Below are 14,660 nucleotides of genomic sequence, written 5' to 3' on the forward strand. Positions count from 1 at the left end.
GCTCCACCCAGCTGAGCTCCCGGAGGCCCTGCCAGCGTGGCCAGGCAGGGTCTGACCCCACTCACTTGTCCCTCACTGCCTGGATGGCCTCGGCAGCGCTCTCGTAGTTGTGCTTCTCCATGTGTCGGTACATGGTGCTCAGCTCCACCTGCCGTCGGAAGTAGATGTCCACAGAGCTCTGCTTCACCGTGGCGTAGATGAACTTATCCGAGGGGTTGCGCAGCTGAAAGGACACGGCAGGGCTCCAATGCATTCTGGCCTTCACCAGCAAAACTTTCTCACCCCAAAGCTGTTTCCTAATCTCCCTTCTCCTTCAGGCACCTGTTCCCTAGAGAAGACCTTGATCTCCTCAGAGGATGCCACAGGCAGTGAATGCTCTTGGGAGAATGGTGCTGGGGCAGGGGATGCTCTGGGAGCAGGGAATGCACTGGGTCCATGGTGCTGGGGCAGGGAATGCTCTGGGAGCAGAGGATGCTGGGGCAGGGGATGCTGTGGGAGCAGGGGATGCTGTGGGAGCAGGGGATGCTGTGGGAGCACAGTGCTGGAGCAGGGGATGCACTGGGTCCATGGTGCTGGGGCAGGGAATGCTCTGGGAGCACGGGATGCACTGGGACCATGGTGCTGGGGCAGGGGATGCTGTGGGAGCAGGGGATGCTCTGGGAGCAGGGGATGCTCTGGGAGCACAGTGCTGAGGCAGGGGATGCTGTGGGAGCAGGGGATGCTGTGGGAGCACGGTGCTGGGGCAGGGGATGCTGTGGGAGCAGGGGATGCTCTGGGAGCACGGTGCTGGGGCAGGGGATGCTGTGGGAGCAGGGGATGCTGTGGGAGCAGGGGATGCTGTGGGAGCACGGTGCTGAGGCAGGGGATGCTCTGGGACAGGGACACGGTGGCACTGAGGGCGCAGGAGCCCCGTGGATGCCATGGGTCTGGCAGTGCCATGGGCAGGGCACACTGCAGGGTGTGGGATGCTGTGGGTCTGTGCTGCTGTAGGGCACATTCCTGCGTGCCTGGGCTGATGAGCTGTGGCTGTGTCCTTGCCAGAGCAGGAAATGGATTTGAGGCATGTGGAGAGTATTGACTGCGCCGCAGGGACGATTTCATTAGTTATAACTCATCCATAATGAATCGTTTCCTCGGTGGGCACAGGAGGCTCTCCAGGAACTGGCAGGCAGTTTGACTGCAGACAGGCTATTTCTGGGCAGGTTGTTTTCCTGCTGATCCCTGCCCACGTCTGTCCATTCCCACCCAGGGCAAGGGCTCAGACTCATCAGCACCAGCCCAGGCACAGCTCCCTGGGTCTGGCCCCCAGCACAGATCACAGCCATGGTGAATCAGGGCTCTGGGAGCCACAAGCCATGTGATGTGCCCCAGGGAAGGGGAAAGCAGAGGGGTCGTTACCCGGGGGTCGTTGATGCCTGTGATCCTCTCCTCAGGTCGGTCCAACACCAGGAAGGCTGCCAGGTTGGCAGTGTATGAAGCTACAATGATCATAGCAAAGCCAGCCCACACCATGCCAAGGATACGGGCAGAGAAACTCCGGGGAGCACCTGCAGGGAGAGGAGGGATCAGAACAGCAACACAAGGGCTTGGCTTGGTTGCCAAAGCTGTGTCAATCCTCACGAGCCCAATGGCAGCTGCAGATGTGCACCATCTATCTGCTCTGCCAGCAGCTGTGCAAGGAGCGTCTGCATTGCCTGAACCAAAAAAAAGCCTCCAGCTCCTTCCAGGGCACGCTGTGTGCCACCCTGAGAGGGTGGGTAACCCTGGGCAGGGCATCCAGCCCAGGTTTTCCTGCCTTGTTTCCCATCTGGGGCTGGGCCTGGCAGGAAGCCCTGACACCTGCCACAAGTGTGCCACACTCAGCAGCACCACATCTCCTGCAGCCTGCTCCAGGGAGGGCTCAGAGAATGAGGTTCCACAGGGACCATGTGAGAGGGGGAGGCTGTGGAGGAGGGCAGGGGCTGCCCCTCAGCCTGCCCAGCTCAGAGCCTGGGCTGCAGGGCAGAGCAGTCCTGCTGTGAGCTCTGACTCACCTTCTCCAATGCCAGAGTTCAGCAGGACTCCCCAGGAGAACCACATGGCTGAGGAGAGAGTCAGGGCATCTTCCTCCTCCTCCTCACTGTTTACTTTGAACCGGCCAAATGGGCTGGAAAACAAGATGAAGAACCCTTGTCATTCCCCTCACCCTGATTCCCAGGGCTCCCCACTGTGCCCTACGTGTCCTGGTGCAGCCCTGTGTCCCTCATTCCTACAGACTGTGCCTGCTCCCAGGCAGTTCTTCCCTGTTGTGGCACATCCCCGTGCTGACCTGCAGCCCTGCCTGGCTCACACTGCTCCTGGTCCCATCCCACTCTCTCCAGACCAGAAAGATCATCTGACCCTGGCCAGCTCCAGCCTCTCCCACTGCAGCACAGAGGGCTCCCTGCAGATCAGCCATCAAAGCCTCTGGGCACAGGGCTGAGGCAGGGACAGGTGCCCTCAGAGGAGCTGCCACAGGGCCAAGGAAGGCCAAGAGGAAATTCTCTCAGAGCCCAGAAGCTGACAGTGCCCTTGGTCAGGGATCTGCACAGCACCTGCTCTGACAGGTGTGTTCCACATCCTTACGTGCGGGGTACCCCAATATCCACATCCCTTAGCTTAGGCAGCCAGAGGGGCCAGGAGCCCCAGCCCAGAGCTGGTGGGGCATAGCAGGTGGGGTAAGTCCCTGTGAGAGCCCTCAAAGGGCTGCAAGATGTGCCCAAGCAAGGGACCCAGGGGACAGTTCCCAGGAGCACCTCCCTGTCCCCTCCAGATCCCAAGTGGCCCAAAGTGCACTCACCTGAATCGGTCTAAGAGGTACAACATCACTGCCACCACGTGCACAGACAGCCCCACCAGCAGCCAGAGCGTGCTCTGGAAGGGCTGCATGAACGAGTCCAGGGTGCTGCGGGGGATTTCCTGCACACAGGAAAGAGGGAACAGCGCTGGCATCCCCCAGCTGCACCCACAGGGGCCCTGCCCCAAGCTCCTGCTGCTCAGGAAGGGTCAGGTTGGTGCAGACAAGAGCCTGCATTAAAACCAGAGGCCTGCAGGCTGGAATTTGCAGGGGCTGCTCTGGGCACTGCAGTCTGGGGAACGGGCACCTCCCGTGTTCTACAGAAGCTCCCCCCCAGCCCATACCTTCTTCACGAGGATGGTGAGGCCCTGGTACTTGAAGGGCTTGGAGAACTCAATGTACTGAGCCCGCTCGTTGTTGATGGTGAGGGGAGCCACAATCATGTCAGCCTGGCCGCTCAGCAGCTCCCCCATCATCCCGTTCCACTCCTTCTTGTTGCTGTTGTTCACCTGCCAGGGAGCCAAGGCCGGGTCAGACCCCTGCCCTGACACACAGCCCCCACCAGCCAGGACCCTGCACTTTATAGGAATCCTGCATCGCCCTTCCACCCACCCTGCTCAGGAGAAGGGCCTGGGGGTGTTTCAACACACGAGACAGGCAAAGAAAGACCACAGGCTGCCCAAACTCACCCTCTCTTGGGTACCAAATTTACCATCAGCCACCAGGTGAACCTCGTAGGTGAAGTTCATCACGCCTGCCAGGCGGATGAGCAGGTCGATGCAGAAGCCGTAGCAGCACAGGGCCACGGTGGGACGGCCTGGGGGGGGACAGGGGGGCCATGAGTGGGGACAGCCCCAACCAGGGACCCCACAGCATCCCCCTGTCCCAGGGACAGCAGCCACCCCACGGCTCTGGCTCCATGTTGGATGGAACCACCTTATCCTTCAGGGCCATCTGCCTCCATGCTGCCTCCAGCCCTGGGGGTGTGGGCAGGCTGGGGACAAAGGGGTCCCATCCTTTGCCATGTCCCAGGGAGGTGGGCTCAGAGGGGGTGCTGCCCACCCACTGCAGGGCAAGGAGAGGGCTCAGTGCACGTGCTGGAGGAGTCCTGACATGAGCCCAGCAGGCTGAACACAGCCCAGGACACAACTCTGGGGGGATGTTGTGCACAGGAAGGTGTGAGGAGCCCAGGGGAGCCCTTCAAGGTGGATTTGGGCAAGGCTGGCATTGCTGAGCAGCTCCCACCCCACACCAGGTGCTCACTCCCGATCCTGACACAGTTTCTGTGACAGTTTGGAACTGGTGCTGTGTCAGTGCAGCACGTGCTAAGGTGCCTTGAGGGCCTTGCTGCTGCTGGAGATCAAGGCAGAGAGAATTGGAACAGGCCAGGAGACAGAAATTTGGGATGCAATCCCTCAAAGCTGCCCTGGAGCCCATCCAGAAGAGAGACAGTGGGAAAGAGTCTGCTGGGCTCAAACCCCTGGATCCCAGGGCCCAACTCTTGCACAGCACTGCTGAGAGGCTGAGCTGATGGGGACAAGGGGGTGTCTGGGGGCCAGCTGTGCTGTCACCTCTCTGTGCCTCATCCTCTGGGCCTCCTGGGTGACTGAGCACCCTCCCTGGGACCCCTTCCTGGAATGGCAGTCCCCAGCAGACTGAGTTACCTGGGATGGTCTCATTGGGTCCAGTGCAGAAAACCTTTTTGACAGGATCTCCATTGATGGTGAATTCCTCCCTGCATGTCCCATCTGCCTGAGTGGGCTTCACATACACAAAGGGCTCTTGGTGGATGGTCACAATCTGTGAGGTGAAGCACAAACACCCTCTGGTCTGTGTTTCCCTCCAGAGCTACATTCCCATGGTGGGAGCTGGGCTGCCCTCCCCACACGAGTTGTGGTGCCCTTCCCAGCTGCCATCTCAGCCCAGCAGCTCTGGCATGTGGAATCAGAGAATCCTCTAGGCTGGAAAAGACCTTTAAGATCATGAAATACAACTGTAAACACAGCATTGCCAAGAAGAACACCAAGAATATTTGCTTTCCCTTCACCCAAGGTGAGGAGTGTCCTCCTTCATGTGGCCCTTTCAGCTGAGTCCCAAAATCTCTTTCCCTAACAGGAGACTGATGGCAGACACAGCCAGGACTGGTGCCTGGAAAGGGGCTCCAGGCACTGCCCCAAGTTCATGCAGGTGTTTCAGTCCTGCCCTGGACCTTTGAGAACAGCAGCAATCACAATGTTCCCATAGCACCTCTGTGGGAACAACACTGCCAGTGGGAATGGGATTTCCCTTGCTGGACAAATGAACAGAACAACAAATGAATGGTCAAAGTGGGAAGATCAGCCTGGCCAGGGTCCAGTCACAAAAATGGGATCCAGTCACTGAAGGGGCTGCTGAGTGACACTTAGAGGAAGAGCATGAGAAGCGAAGCAAGACTGGTGGGACCCTCTGCCAGTGTTACCTCCAGCTTCTGGCCATCAGCTCCTCAGGGATTTCGAGTTCAGCCTTGCAGCCACCAATCTGCCCACCCTTCACAAGAGGGTTTAATCTGCTTTTGGATCTGTTTCCGCCTGGCCTCTGCACTGTCTAACAGAGCTGAACCATGCCTTGGCCAAAGGAGCCAAAGGAGCCCATCCTTGCATTTCTCACAAATCTGTGACAGGTGTCCTCTGGCTCCCATGAGAAATAGTGAGCACCTTGCTCCTCCACCTTTCCATTCAGTTTTCTCTCATATGCACTTCCCACCTGTCTCTTTCCAAACCCAAGGATGCCTGCTGCCCTATCTAGATTGACTCCAGCTGAAAGTTGTGCTTTGAACATGCTCCAGATTTCTCTCCTATATCCTCTCCTGGCCTTGCAAATGCAGCTGCCAGCTGCAGAGCAGCCGTGAGGTGGGAGGCAGATGAAGTCACTGCCCAGCACACAGAGAGCAGAGAAGCTCTGCCCCTAATGCCATTTGCTCTTACCTTCAGCTTGGTTGACATCTGATAGCCTTGAGGTTTCTCAGTTTCCCCTCCAGGCCAGATGATCTTCCTGTCGTTGGTCAGGACCTGAGATGGATCCCAGAGGAAGCAGATGGACATGAGGCCGAGGAGGACACTCCAGTGCCAGCCCTCCCCGCCCAGGCCAGCCTGCACGTACATTGCTGCCGTTGTAAATCCCAACCTGGACCAGTTTTCGGTTCTGCAGGTTCATGATGCTGTAGTTGGCAAATTTCCTGTCCCCGTCCTCGTTGAACTCCACCCGGCCGGTGACACCCTCTGAGTACTTGGAGGACATCAACACCCTAGGGAGAGAAACACAGCTGGACAACCTGGAACACCTGCTGTGCTCCTGAGGTGCCTCACAAGGCATCAGAAAGGCAAATGCTTCCTCTCAGTTCCCTGCCATGAGCTCACTACCCTGTACAAGCCTGGCCAAGGCTACCTATGGTCTGTTCATAGACCTGTGGCCATCTCCTCCTGCTGGATGGAATCAGTTTCCCAAATGTTCTCTGCCATATCTGCTGCCATTGCCCTTGTTCTCCACCAGATCAGTCCCACCTCCCTTTGGAATGATCCATCCCACAGCACCCAAGGACTTTCCTCTGGGGTTCCTTGGGAGATGTGCCCATTGCTACAGCTTTGGTGCTGTGCCTGGCATCTGCCCATCCCAGCCTGGCCAGTGGCCCAGGCACACACAAACACCACCAAGGAGAGAACCAGCCCCCAAACCCTGGGAAGGTGACAGCAGAGACACACAAGGATTGTCTGAGCCACTTGTGAAGAACAGCTTTGACTCACTCATGCCAAAGACTGTCACTGCAGGGGATGCCAGAAACGCCTCTAAAACATCTCCAGGCCTTGCAGGTCTCATGCTCCACAGAACCCAGTCTGTAGGGAGTGGCTGCTGCACCAAGGCCCAGCCCCGTGCCCCAGCAGCTGCAGTGATGCAGGGATTGGGGTCTGGAAGCTCATGCAGGACCTGCAGATGCCCCTGCCCTGGCAGCAGCACCCCACAGGCACAAGCTCCCATCTGTGACACTGTGACACTCCAGCCTCCACATCCACAGCACCAGGGTTTGCTACAGCCAAGGGCAGCCTGTCCCATGCCTGGACAGCTCCTGCCACCAAGCCCTGCGTGCAGCACTGGACCCATGCACAGCCCTTGGAATGCTCAGCAGGAAACGTGTCAGCAGCACTGAGGTAAAATGGGACTGAAATATCCCCCTACCTTGACTGGGCAGAACCCTCCTCTCTCCCATATCCACCCATGGAATCAAGCTCCACACTGGAGGAGGCCACAGTCCCCAATCTTGTCCTCCTGGAGTCATTCCCTGCCCACACATCCCAGCTGTCCAGGCATTGCCCAGGGTAGCATGGGTTGACATGGACTGAATTGGTGCCAGGCACCAGGATGATGCCTAAACAGCCTGGAAAAACTGGGTGCCATTGTCTGTGTCTTGGGAGAGGTTTCTAGGAGATGTGCAGCCCTCATATCCAAATCATGCAGGACAGTCCAGGCAGCCCTGTGCCACATGCCCAAAAGCTTTAGTTGGCCCTGGACAAAGCCACCATGTCCTCCTGCACCTTTTCCACATGCTCCCACCTTTTCCAGCTCTCCCCCACCAGGTCCTCTGCTCGCTCCAGCAGGACCCTTTCCCCAATACCTCTTAAAAAGGGGTCCTGTCTTCCAGATGTTGGTGTTGCCCACGCAGCCCCGCGGTGGGTCTGTGATATTCTCCTTCTCGAACAAGTCGTGCACGGCCTGGGCCACCACGGCGACAGCGTCACTGATGTGGGCAGACTCGTTCTTGCCATTGATGAGCTGCAGGCCGATCACTCCTGCCGCGGCAGAGGAGGGGGTCAGGTCAGCATTCTTGGGAGCCCTGGCTGCTCCAGCACCACTGCCGTGCCCAGCTCTGGGCACAGCGAGCACACGGCTGCGGGCTGGCACCTGGCACCCCCAGCTGCATCCCCAGGGCCCTGCCCAAGCCTTCCCGGGTGACAGGCAGCTTGCCAAGCCGCAGCGACACGGAGTTGGGGCGCGGCAGCCCCAGGGTGGCCACGGCCGGGTCCTCACGGGGGCGGAGGGATGGAGAGCAGAGTGCGGGGCTCTCCAAGCGGGGCTCTCCGTGCGGGGCTCTCCAAGCGGGGCCAGCCCGCGGGGCCCGGGGAGGGCAGCGCCGCCGATCCCCGCTGCTTCGGGCTCGCAGCCCCGGGTGGGTCTGTGATATTCGGGGGGTGCCTACCGTCCGGGGCGTAGCGCAGGGCATTGCCCGAGATCTCCCGCTCCCCCACCAGCCACACGTAGCCCGAGCCCGTCATGTTGAGCATGGCTGCTGATCTGTACACCGTGGCCGCGTCATCCTCGCTGCAATGACACAAGGGAACGGCCATGGGGCTCCCGCTGAGCCGGGGCTGCGGCGGTGCCACCCCGGGGGACTCCGACTGCTGGGCGATGGTTAAACCCTCGGTGCAGTGGGACCCTTGCTCTCAGCCTCGCCTGGTCCCACAGCTCCCGGAGCTGCTGAGCGCCTGCACATCTGCCCGTGGTGCTGCAGGCCGGGGCCATCGGGCTGCCCTCCTGCCCTCCTTCCAGCCGGACCAGCACACGCCATCAGTGCCCAGGGCTGCTCCTGCAGCACAGCCAGGCACGCTGGGACTGTCCCTGCCCGGCAGCAGCACCCCCGGCTGCCCGGGACAGGGGCTGGCTGTGCGGGCTCTCTCAGGCTCCTCGCAAGGCGGTCAAACCCCAAATCCAGTGACCCCAGCCCTGGGGGAGAGGAAATGGAGCAGGGAGGGGCAGCATGGCCTCACCTGGCAGAGAGGATGATGACCCTGGCCTCCAGCTCCTTCGCCTCCAGCAGCAGCGCTGTCACATTTTTGGTCCCAGGGTCAAACTGAAGCACTTTCTCAGCCTGTGATGAGTGTGAGCAAAGCTGGTTAGTGAGTGAGCCCCGAGACTGGTGGTGAGAGCCATGCTATCTAGAAAAGGGTCAAGAGAATTCATTAAACTGCACAAAAGTCCGCTAAATAAGATTGGTTAAAGTTATTTTTTTTCTTTTTCTTTCCTTTCTTTCTTTTCTTTCTTTCCTTCCTTCCTTCCTTCCTTCCTTTCTCTTTTAAGGTTTTGGCTTTTCGGTTGGTTTTTTTTTTTTTTTTTGCACTGTGCATGCAAACTGAAGTCAATCAAGACCCAAAAAGAGGCGTGCATTGTACAGGAAAGAGAAAAAGGCTTTGAAATGCAATTGAAAACTCAAACGAGTGTTGTTTTTCAAAAACATGGGAAATGAAAAAAAAAAACATATTGCACAGGGTTAACCTTTGGGAATCAAAGTGAGCAACTTACACCAAGGAACTGTTTCCTTTGGGGAGGAAAGGGGGTTGGTTCAACTTTTCAAAAAAAAAGAACTTGCAAGTTAATTACTGGTTCACATGCATGTTTCAAAAAGAAATCCTTCCAGGGTCAGCTGGCTAAGTTTCCATTCTCAAGTCCAAACCAAACTATCTCAACATAAAAACGTGCTACCAAGAAACATAGTCATGGATATTTTTTTTTTCTTTCTTTTCTTTTCTTTTTTTCTCTTTCTCTCTTTTTTTTTTTCTTTTTTATTTTTTTAATTTTTCTGTTGGCTGTGGCTATTTTTCATTTGCTAGTTAGGTTGGTGGGCGGCGTGCATTTCCATGCATATATACCTTGGGTCCTCGCTTGTTGTCATAGGAAAGTTGGTCGAGGTTTTCATAGTTCCTTTTTTTACTCTGATGAATAATGTGCACAGAGAAAATATGTAGACACAGAAGAATATTATAAACAGTTGAAAATGACGTGTAGTAAAGCAATCCAACATCCACCTCCTCCTCCACTGTTTGCTAAAGGGTCTCTATAACGCTGGAGCTCGCAAAAACCACTATCAGGAGAGATTGTGCCTCAGCTCTGACGGGAGGTCACGGAGCAATCTGAGAGCAGAGCCTGAGTGGCACAGCTGGTGCGATGCAGTTGCATTTTCCCTTGAGGGACTGGGGGATTCTTCAGCAAGGAAGTTTTATCTTAAGCTCAGAAAGAATCTAAGGGCCTAAGTGGTGGGGTTTCCATGGAATTACTGTGGAAGTAAAGGACAAAATGTTGTGTACGGAAAGTGCTGGATAAAGGCAAACTGTTACAGTTCAGAGTATCAGCATTACTAGCATCACTAGCAGCATTACAGTCCTGTCCACCCTCAGAGAGTCCACACAAAGTGAGCGGTCTCAGCTGAACCTCTCACCCCCTGAAAGGAGGGAGCAGCTTCCTGAGCTCTGTTGACATCCAAAAGAGAAAGATAAAGTTCTCTAGGTGCCGTGTTGGCTCAAAGCGTGGCGATATGAAGCGATGGTGAACATGGGATGGCATTGCAGCTTTTACCTGGTGCCTGGGGAGGGCCCAGGGCACCTCATGGCTCTGCAGCACACGGGTGGCCCTGGGAGGTGCAGCTACCTGAGACCAAGGCTGGCCCTAAGCGTGGCTAGGGGGCTCAATGCTTGGTGGTCTCCATGCTGCTGCCTGGAGCATGCCAGGGGGGCTCAGGGCCTGCACTGACCCCAGAGAGATGGGGCTGGAGCAATGATCCTGCTCCTGCCCTGCTCTGTGCCTCAGCTGCTGGTGCTGCCTGGCCCCAGAGCAGCCCAGGGCAGGGCAGCCGCTGCTGGAGGTTTCCTCTTGGCAGGCATTGTGCTGAGGGCCCAGAGCCTCTGCTCAGAGCCCTGACCCTGCACAGAGCCCCAGCACCTCCTGGGAGCAGCCCCTGGGGCCAGGCCAGGCACAGCAACCTGATAGGGCCTGCAGGAGAGGGCTTGGCAGCTTTTGCTGGGACATAGGGGGACATCTTCTCCTTGACCCTGCCCCAGCTGAGCATCCCTGATCTGTGTATGGGGGGTGTGGGACACAGCTCTACTCTCATCTCCATTTCTCCAGAAACTGATGGCAATGGATCCCAGCCAGGAGTGGGGGTCCATGCTCCCAGGCTGCTCCTCAGACAGACAGATTGCTCTTCATCTTGCTTTCCAAACTCATTAGCTTGCCTTTTCCTGAGCATTCAGGCCAGTCTTTGGCAGGACATCTTGCCAGGTCTTCTTTCCATGCAGCTGTGTGACCTTTCCTTTCTTCCCCTTGGACGCAGCCTGATGGGTTTCTCATTGCTTAAAGAAGTCGGGTCCTGGCAAGGAAAGGTGTGTGAAGAGGCAAAATCTGCTTGGAGCCCAGGTCTGCCTTCATTTCTGATGAATCCCACAGCGAGGATTTCTGCAGTGGCTTCTGCTGGGCCTGCAGTGAGCCCTGGAGTAATGACTGCTACAAGGAGGCCAGAGATGCAGCAGGACAGCAGGAATGTTCTCCAATCAGGCAGCGCTGGTCACTTCTCCCCAGGCACTGTCAATGTAGCCAAAAACTTGGTCATCCATGCTGCAGCCATCAACCAGGAATTCCTGGGATGTGCTGGCACCTTGGACCAGGCTGGTCAGCAGAGTCTTCAGAACAACAAGGCTGGCCCCTGGTCACCTCTCCCTGTCACTAGCCCTGTTTCCAGAACTACACTAGTAATCCTCTTTTTCCCATTTTTCCATGTGGTCTTTCGGCGCTTCTCCGCTCTTCATGTTTCACACAGGGACTGACAAATCAGAAGTTCCCTTTCCACCATGTGCTCCTGCAATCACTCAAAAATTTGCCACTTTCATGCAGGCCATTGTCCCAGAGAAAGGCAATCAGCACAGCAGGGAGCTGCCACCTCTGACCCCAAGCTCAGGTTCCAGTGCCCCAGCACTCCCTTCCGAGCCCCATGGATGAGCAGAGCTGTGCTGGGTGGAGCAGCTCCAGGCTGAGGGCTCCTGCAGACAGCCCATGGGGCACTCCAGGGCTGGCCAGCACGGCCTGGGTGCTGGGCTCAGGGTGCTGCTGGAGCTGCAGACCCACACAGTGGTGCCAGGATGGCACACGGGGCTGGCACAGACCCTGGGGGCAAAGCCATGCCCCAAACCAAGAGCCCAGATGGCAGGTGAGTCTCTGACCCTGAGCAGGTCCTCCATGTCCTCAGGGGCTGTGATCTAAGCCTTGAAGAGGTCGAGATCAGGACTCCTGCCTGGTCCCTCCCCAGGGCCCAGGCTGCCCTTGGAGAGGCTGGGGAGGGGACCATGGTGCAACTTCATGGCATGGAAAGAGCCAGCACAGCTGTGATCAGAAGAGAGACTGGAGAGAAGAGGTGGAGGAAGACAGGAAAGCCCCAACAGGGTATCTGCCACCTGCAAGACCAGTCAGACCAGTCTGCCTGACCTTTGTCAAAGGAAAAAGCAACAAGATGCAGTGGCACACCCCAAAGAGAAGACAAGGTGACCTGCTGGGACAGAGCAGGTGCCCCAGGCTGGAGAATGGCTCTCAGGCTGCCAGGGGACACCAAGACATGGTAGCTGCAGTGCAAAATGGGGAAGGTCTGAGGACAAACCCTCTCTCCCTGTGTTCCAAGCTCTGAAAGGCTTTCCTGCAGGGTAAGCAGGCTGAAGAAACGCATCCTGTGCCTGGAGTACCACATGGGGCAGGTGGGAGTGGAGGCATGAGAGGGAACAGCAGAATGGGATGCAGAGGAACTAGAGGAAAACAGAAAGGGGAATTCAAAAGATGCAAGAGGAGGGAGAGAGACTGACAATGGCTCTCCCTGCATGAAGGGCTTTGTGCTGGGAAGAGGCTTTGGAGAAGAATACTGTCCTGCTGTCACCCAGTGGGAAGCTGCCCTTGGAGGCAGGAGGATCCCTCTGTGGCTGGTGGAACATCAGTGCCTTGAGACAGCCTGGGATGCAGCAAGGATGAAACTTCTTGAAAATCACTGCCATAATCAGGAGCCTGTTGGTCAGTGTGGCTTGTGCCAGCCTGCACCCCTGCAGCAGTTGTTCCTCCAGGGAGGTGATGAAGAGCAGTCTCAGGGTCCCATCTCTCAGCTCAGCCACCAACTCCAACCACAAGAAGCATCCATGGCCACATCTCAACAGCTGAGAGACTGCCAAAGGTCTAGCAGCTGCAGGTGGGGCTGCAAAGAGCAGACTGGGGTCCCTGCCTGGGAGGGAACATCCCCAAATGGGTGCCTGCCCTGATGCTGCTGGAGACTGGATGAAGTCAGGCTCTGCCCATCCGAAGGGGACCTCACCTTATACAGGAGAGAGGATGTGCTGGGACTCCCCCCATAGGACAGGAGGTGTTTCCTTGCCTTCCAGATTGCAGGCACAGCTTCCTGTGCTCTTCTTCTGTGCTGGCCTTGGACACTTGTTGAGTCCTTTCCCTGCAGGCCGTGGGTCTGTGCTCTGTCCCCCTGGCTGCCTCCCTCCCTGCTCCCCTGGCCCTGAGAGCAGGACGAGGTCCCACAGCGGCCCTGCCATGCATGGGGTGTCAGGAAAGCAGCGTTTGGGTGTGCTGCGATGAGATGGGAGGGCCCACAGCGCTGCCCAGGGCTCAGAGCCCCTGCCAGGCACCGAGCTCAGCCCCATGGCCAATTGAGAAGCTGCTCTGTGGGGTGGGTTGGGCACTGCTGGCTCTGCCTGGCCCCGGGGTGGCTGCAGTGGGGCAGGTGCTTCCCTACACTGAGAGACTGGTCCTCTCCTTGGGTGGGAAACTTGGGCAAGGCATTTGCAGAGCTCCAGGTTATCCTTCCCTTCATTTTGTAGTCGATTTACATGTAGGAGATTTTGACCATGGCAAAGCAAGTGAAATGAATAAAGTACAAAGTTCTGTCAGGTACTAGTCAGACACTGTTGATGCTTTAAGCATGTTAGCCATGTTACAATGGAAAGAAAAGGTGTTTTACATACAGAAATCTACATACATACAACAGCCCAAGACTTCTAGTTTCGTTGTTGTTGCTTAAACAAAGCTACAAGACAATGTTCAGGAACTGACCTTGGACTCTTTCTCCTCCAGGAGGGTCTCCAGCTTCTTCTGTGCAGCACGACCCTCGTGGTCGTCGCTGACTATCAGGATGACGTGGTTCCAGTTGAAGACTCTCATCATCTCAAACCAGACGTTGGCCTGGTGAGAGTAGGGTGGGACCGTGCGCAAAAAGGACAGGTGGATGCTCTGCAAGGGAGAACAAGAGCTCAACACAGACTGTGGGGCTGCCAGCCACGTCTGCAGGGACAGGGACAGGGACAGGGACAGGGACAGGGACAGGGACAGGGACAGGGACAGGGACAGGGACAGGGATCCATTCTGGGATGCACACCTTGACCTAACCTCTGGGACCTGCATCCTTCCTTCCGGCTGGGAAGCAAACCCTGCATGTGACTTTGCACCTCTCTGTGGTTAAACCAGAGCATGGCAAACAGGGGTTTCTGCTTTGTGCTCCATAAATGCACAGAGAAGAAAAGCCTATGGAGCCATGAATGACCAGCAGTGTTCAGTGCAAATATAGCCTTGCCTCTTGACCTTTTAAATGATTACCAGACAATGGACATCAAAAAGCAGAAGAATTCCCTTCAGAAGGCAAGAGGCAGGCACAGGCAGCTGTGTGCCCGTCATGTGCCATGGCAGAAGTTCAGGAAGGCAGTTTTATAACATGCTCCCTGGCTGTTTCTAGGTCAGCCTGTTCTGCAGCAGCAGGCAGAGGAGGCAGCTCTGGACCCGTGCCCCAGCAAACCTCTCTGCTTGGGTTAAAGACATCGTTATAGTTGGCTGATTGTGCAATAGCAATTCCAGCCTAATTAAGTACACTGCTCTTAGGGGAGCAATCAGACCAAGAGCTGGAGCTGACAGAGAGCTTTCAAACAAATGCAGCTTGTCCAAAAAGCCCTAGAGTCAAATATAAAGAAGTGAAAATGCTCATGCTCAGCATGGACCCTGCTTGACAGCCCAGCTACGT

At 56.7% G+C, this 14,660-nt stretch overlaps 1 protein-coding gene across 17 annotated transcripts in view; it reads right to left on the reverse strand.

Moving 5' to 3' along the window:
- GRIN1 (glutamate ionotropic receptor NMDA type subunit 1) overlaps window positions 1-14,660 on the reverse strand; it is a 41,082-nt gene that overhangs the window by 13,605 nt on the left and 12,817 nt on the right. For 12 of the 17 annotated variants that reach the window (XR_009115433.1, XM_058038192.1, XM_058038188.1 and 9 more), the window contains exons 3-16: window positions 13,703-13,879; window positions 9,490-9,552; window positions 8,611-8,711; window positions 8,043-8,164; window positions 7,461-7,635; window positions 5,954-6,098; window positions 5,779-5,862; window positions 4,480-4,615; window positions 3,505-3,632; window positions 3,160-3,324; window positions 2,819-2,937; window positions 2,034-2,146; window positions 1,399-1,547; window positions 66-223 (exon numbers count right to left, since the gene is read on the reverse strand). Coding sequence is in view for 16 of the 17 variants with exons in the window: in XM_058038192.1 (XP_057894175.1) it covers window positions 66-223; window positions 1,399-1,547; window positions 2,034-2,146; window positions 2,819-2,937; window positions 3,160-3,324; window positions 3,505-3,632; window positions 4,480-4,615; window positions 5,779-5,862; window positions 5,954-6,098; window positions 7,461-7,635; window positions 8,043-8,164; window positions 8,611-8,711; window positions 9,490-9,552; window positions 13,703-13,879 (1,835 nt within the window). In the remaining variant the exon portion in view is untranslated. The remainder of the gene's footprint in view (window positions 1-65; window positions 224-1,398; window positions 1,548-2,033; window positions 2,147-2,818; window positions 2,938-3,159; window positions 3,325-3,504; window positions 3,633-4,479; window positions 4,616-5,778; window positions 5,863-5,953; window positions 6,099-7,460; window positions 7,636-8,042; window positions 8,165-8,610; window positions 8,712-9,489; window positions 9,553-13,702; window positions 13,880-14,660) is intronic. The other 5 variants (XM_058038197.1, XM_058038191.1, XM_058038184.1 and 2 more) reach the window with 1 other exon arrangement.

Source organism: Melospiza georgiana, chromosome 20, assembly GCF_028018845.1.
Source record: "Melospiza georgiana isolate bMelGeo1 chromosome 20, bMelGeo1.pri, whole genome shotgun sequence".
Classification (NCBI taxonomy): Eukaryota; Metazoa; Chordata; class Aves; order Passeriformes; family Passerellidae; genus Melospiza; species Melospiza georgiana.